This window comes from Taurulus bubalis (genome assembly GCF_910589615.1).
Source record: "Taurulus bubalis genome assembly, chromosome: 2".
NCBI classification, from domain to species: domain Eukaryota; kingdom Metazoa; phylum Chordata; class Actinopteri; order Perciformes; family Cottidae; genus Taurulus; species Taurulus bubalis.
Genome location: NC_136590.1, coordinates 9,468,796 through 9,474,795, shown reverse-complemented (window position 1 = coordinate 9,474,795; position 6,000 = coordinate 9,468,796). Strand labels below are relative to the sequence as shown.

The 6,000-nt window shown below is 41.6% G+C and overlaps 1 protein-coding gene across 1 annotated transcript in view; it reads right to left on the bottom strand.

Annotated features, from left to right (window-relative positions):
* Nucleotides 1–3,020: 3,020 nt before the first annotated feature.
* LOC306732864 (testican-2) overlaps nt 3,021–6,000 on the bottom strand; it is a gene marked incomplete at both ends in the record, with an annotated part of 36,833 nt that continues 33,853 nt past the window's right edge. Inside the window, 3 exons of the mRNA XM_079214038.1 lie at nt 3,021–3,166; nt 4,055–4,192; nt 5,084–5,146. Coding sequence (XP_079070164.1) covers nt 3,021–3,166; nt 4,055–4,192; nt 5,084–5,146 — 347 coding nt within the window. The remainder of the gene's footprint in view (nt 3,167–4,054; nt 4,193–5,083; nt 5,147–6,000) is intronic.

Here is a 6,000-nt window from a genome sequence, read left to right as displayed (position 1 = left end):
CAAAGGCCAAAACAGTTGTGTATACATTCAGGAAATATCTATAGTGACATGTTAATTAAATTAAATGAGTTTTATAGTTGAGAAAACCTCAAGTGGCACAGGTGGAATTCAAATGGCTCTGCCTCACTTTATTAGCAATCAACAGGTCATTTTCAGAGGTTGTGGGCTGTGGCTGCATCATTCTAAGGGGATATTCACACAAAGTGTACAATTGTGTTAGGTGGAAATGAAAGCTTTAATTTATTCATTCACTCTGACCTAGTAACATATAGACACATGCTTACATCTCTTATCCCTTCATTGATTATTCAAATATACCTTGTAGTTGCAGAGCTACACTATTCATTTTGGGCGTGCCATGTTTGTGCAAATGTTCTTGGCACATCACCAAGATGTTCCTTTCATTCTCAGACGTGGAGAAATTCGTTAATGCTTTTATCTCCGGGCCTAATTGTTGTGGTCGCTTTATTGTAATATCAGCAAACTGCAGCTATTGCAGAGTGCTGCTTCCAGGCTTTTAACACCCTGCTTGAGAAGTGACTCATTATTTCAATCCCTGCTGCCCTTCACTGGCTGTCTGTCAGCGATGGAGATGATTTTAAAGATTTAACTGCTAGAAATATCTCATGTTCTTATAATTTAGGAATTCTAATCCCGGACTTTAACAGATGACTGTTAGGAGTTCGTAATGCAATCACGTAAACTGGCACTTATCCATTCTGTGCTGTGTTGTCGCTCACATTGTGGACATTTATGCCATTTGGCAACCACTCTGCTGTAATTTGTTCTTCCAGCATGAGGTGGCAGATGAGCACCAGAATATTTCAAGCAAATATCCCAATCTGCTTGTCAGAGACTCAACCGAGAGGAGACTTTGCAGCATACAACTTTTTGTATTCATTCCACTGCAGGTCACATGATCGTAGAAGATGAAATTGTCTTTATTTAATGCTTTGTTAAACATAATCACATGTAATTGTTGGCTGTAACTGGCCTTATCTGTAAGCTTCAGTAATTGGCGCTTTACACTCCAGGTGGAGGACCCAAAGGTCATGAGAAAGCCATTAAGTGCTCCAAAATATTAATCTTTACACAGCTTGAGTTTGATGAGCAAAATACTCGCTAGGCTGCACTGACACTGAAAATAGAGTCAGTTCATTTCTGCTCAGAATCGTTTTTTAGCACACCAGCTGAATTTGAAAATATTGATCTGCTGAGGTAAGTCGGTGCTACTCTCTCCTGCACCTTCCTGCAGCAAGGACAATGGACCTGCCTTTATCTTAAGAAACTCATTTAATTTCCCCACAGGCACCTCAGCTCAGCGTTCCCTTCTTTAACGATCTTGCAGGATCATTGCAAAAATACTCATCCCTAAATACAAAGGAAGATGGTGAGAGACTCTGTGGCACAGTAGCCACACAGTCAACCGGTAATAGTTGGAAAAGATTCAAGTCAACATACAGTTTGGCTCCAGTGCCTTTATTAGTAAAGTGCTCAGCCTAGAAGTACATTCTTATTTACTAGCATGCAATACTAAAAACAAGCACATTTCTGGCCTACGAATAGCATTAATGAAGACATGGCAACATCATAGAAAAAAATTACAATGTGAATTCAAGTATACACACAGAACTTCAAGTAATGAACACATTTTTTTATCAACACAAATTACAGTTTTTCCAGTTGCAAACTGATAATAAAACATAGTTGTGGCACATTCTTTATCATGACTTCAGCGTTAGCAGAGGACAGCGGCGAGTGTTTTCTACTGTAGTTTGGGCCGTTATAGTACATTCTACAGGTTTTTTCAATAAACGTAATCCAACTGGAAATGTAGGTCCTTTATAGTTGTGTGTTATGCACTTTATTCCTAAGTAAGATTTACAAACTGCTATGAGCTGTGCTGCAGCATTATCATAAAAGTAGCTTGAAACCGTGGCTACCTGAAATCCTCGAAGCTCGCTTCATAGATCATTTGCACTGGATTTATATACAGAAGCAGTTTGGACATACATAACCACATTGCACTGAACTGCTTAAATGGAATAGTTTGACATTTTGGGAAATACGCTTATTTGCCATCTGATTCGAGATAGATGAGACGATGTATACAACTCTCGGTAAATATGAAGTTACGACCAAGAGAAGGTCAGCTGAGCTCTTTTTTGGCCACTTAAGGGCAGCAGAAACTAGCTGTGACATATCATTCAATGTAGACTGAGACCAGGAGGAAGCAGTTTTGTTTGCTTTATCCGTACAAAAACTGCTTACAGAATTTGCAATTTTACGGGATGTTATAAGCCAGACTATTTATTTTTCTGGAGCAATGCCTTGCTGGATAGTCTTCATAATAACGGGGTTGTTATACTGTGTTTTTTGTATGGATTGAACAAACAAGATAAAAGATGTTAACTAGTAGGGTTTGGTTGTTTTGGTCGGTCTAATTTTTATTCATTTTTACCTTCTAACAGAGACTGTTTCCAACCTTTATGTCTCCTAGCTCTAGCTTCATATTCAACACAAGAGTGGTATCGAGTTTCTCAAAAAACTTTGCAAGAAAGCAAACAAGCATCGTTCACAAAATGTCTAACGATTTCAATTCTGATCTCTAGTCATTCCAGTGGGACGGCGACTCTAATACTCAAGCAATTGTTCACACAATACAAAATCACTGGTAATCTCTATATGCATAGATGGCGGTTGGACAAGATAGGAATTCTGATGGTTTAGCTACCTACGGTGCAGTAGTCAGTGGGTCCTTCTCAGGACGGCAAAACAAAAAGCTCTCTTGCTCAAAAAACAGAGACAAGAGAATGAAGCAATTACACATATCTAAGACAAAAACTGGTCATCTGTCTCATCCCTGGACCTGACCAGCACCACATCTCCCACCAGGATGATACACTACTCCATGCCTCCCAGGTCCGATCCCAAAATCTTTTGCTTTGAAGAGAGAGCCATCCCTGTAGATTTTCAGGCCAGTGGCTGTGACACGGCTCTCCGCGTGGGGTCAGACAATTCTACCAGATGTATCCTCCATCGTCCGCCTCGCCCTCCTCCTCTTCCTCCTCTTCCGCCTCCTCTCCGGTGTCCTCTGCCTCCTTCTCCTCTTCATCCTCCCATCCCACTCCACTCCCAAAATCTCCAGAATATCCCGCTACTTCATCTGGAAAAGGATATATACATAGATTTTGTATTAAAGGATCAGTTCGTAGCATTTCGGGGGATCTATTATCATAAATGGAATATAATATAAATAAAATCAGTGGTGTATAATCACCTGAAACTAAGAATTGCAGGTCACCTTCACGGATACTGAACATTTGTTCTACAGTAGCCCAGGATGGACAAACCAAACACTGGCTCCAGCGAGAGCCTTTCTTGTTTTTACATTACCTGAAGGCCTTCGCATCTCTCCGACATGCTTGTGTAACTGCGATAATGTGAGCTGCAGAGTGCAAAACCGAGATACCGCCAGCTGCTGCCTGACTTCTGTTGCTCCTAAAGAAGTGTCATTATGATAAGGGTGGCCTTTGAGCGAGGTGAACGGCGTTACCACTGTTTTGCACTTTACTGCAGTCTTGAAAAGGGAGGAGTGCCTATAGGGGTTTTCAGTTGGTCGCAATATGCAACCTCACCATGAGATGCAACCAAACACTGGACAGGTGCAGCTGTCTCCTCCTATTTGAGTCGTAAAAAAATAAAAATAAACGTTCTTTAAACAAGTAAAAAATAACTCAACCTGTTGTCTTTAGAAAACAGCTTGTTTGAGAATATCTAAAGGTGCATGTCTATATCAAAGAATGAAAAGAATGAAAGGCAGGTCAGTGCACTAAATTGAGATTTCTTTTAAATAATACCTGAAACAAGACGAAATAACAGCTGCACCCCGGACAGTGTGTGTACAAGCTTAAATCTCTCTGCACGGGCAAATATGTTAATATTTTGAGAAAACACAACTTCAATCATTACAGATTGTGAAAATAGAAGATTTTTTTAGCTGTGGTTAGTGTGAACATATTGGTTTGCCCTAAGCCCCGCCCCCCTCTCTTACCGCAGTCCGGGTTTCCGTGGATTCTGGTGCCCATCATCTCTCCTCCATGCTGGTCCACGCACCAGCACTCCCCTCGGCTCTGGTCACACTGAACTTTCCTGTAGTAGCCGTCCTCATCGCAGCTGGGGATGTACATCCCTGCAAGGACGAGCCTCGTTGTTAAATATTTATACCCTTAGCACAAATAGCTGCCTCATGCTGATGCCTGAGATGAGCGCAGCATAAACGAGAACGCCAGCACGCCTTAGTGAACCTGTGATAAGAGCATCAGTCAGGATGGAGAGGCAGATTTTTGGCAGAGAATACCACGAAGACAGTGGAGGCCTCCCTGTTAGTTTTAGATGAGCCTGCATATGCTGGCGGTTTCATACAGTATGTTGGCGTGGTGTTTCGTTATGCTGCGAGAGTGGCATGTAAAAATGAAGTGACAGCCTCGGTGACAGAGCTCCACTGTTTCAGCCTCCCTCAGGAGAATCTTGTCAAATCCGAAGAGAAGTTCTCTAACAAGCAACGAACCCCGCCCTCCACTGCCGCGAAAAACACAAGCAACGACACAAGGAGACAAGAGGGCCTCGGGGATGGAAGAACTTCTCTCTTCCATTTGGGTTTGGAACTGCAGAGTAAAAAGCAGCTGCAAAAAGCAGAAACTGTAGCATGGGGGTTTCTCAAGGAGCCAAACGGGCGAGTGAGCCTGGTTCTTTCCGAAAGCCAGTGCTGACCGCTAATCCCTCCCCAGTCTGAGCAGGGCCTAATTCAAGGTGTGAGCTTGAGATCTTTTAAATGAGCCTCCTCCAGCTGCTCAAGGCCTTATTACACTAGAGCACCCCGAGACAAGGAGAGAGTGCAGTGACACGAGGGTGCACTTCATGGCTAAACTACGTGGCATTGTGTGACTTTGAAAGGACCTGAAGTGAGTCACTGGTAATTTTCTGTCTAAAAGGATACTCCTATGCAAGTCAAGTGTTTCAAAACCGTCAATCAAATATATCTTGAACGTCACAGGACTGTTGTGACAAATGCTGAATTTACCGGGCTTCTTCTTGGCCGCCTCCTGCACTTGGATCCTCTCCAGCTCAGCGAGGCACGGCGGCTCTGTGAGAATCAAACAAGAAAAGTGATGACAGACGACGCTTAAAACTGCTCTCCCCAAACTTTATCTCAATGCCTCTTCATAATTACATAATTTGTTTTGCCCGTAATCTTTTGTTTAAGAAGTCTTGTGTTTCATTCTCTTCGAGCCTTATCGATCGTCGAGAGGTGAAAGAACATATGGGTGTAGCCTGAGAATGACCAGGAAATGAGCTGAAGCGCTAGAATAGATAGAAATGGAAACAAAGAAGGAAAAAGAATCTCTGTATTGACCCCAAAGGCAATAAAGCATTTGTAGTGTCCACAGCATTTCTATTGTGTTTGCTCAAGATTAATTCACAAAGCATAATCAATACTTGTTAAAATAACACTATGTAATTATTTCTCTACATGAAGTCTGACGTCCTGTTCCAAATCATTATCATAAAACCATTATCACTAAATGGTTTATAAATACCACCAGCTGGTAATGAAAAATTGATTAGGGAGTCGGCGTGATCTATGGCATGCAGGTTGAATGATCAATGGAGCAATCGGTGTACAAATGAGGTTAGTGCCAGAAATATCCTGTATTTGTGTAGTAAAGGTCAAATGTTGCAGATGTTGAAAATGAGCACAGCTGAAATAGCAATGAGAGCAAAGGTAACATCCATAGAGACACCTGATCGTAATATATTTACAACATGAACTGAACATGAAATGTCAAGAATATGGCTGTCAATGGCAAGCTTTCATTACTTCATGATTATTCAAGCACACCAGTGGTTTTTAGATTAGTAATATGATTTTGTCTGACATTTCTCAGGTAATCTGCTTTCATCTTTTAGTCCTTGAAAAAGAAAAGAACAGTATGTTCT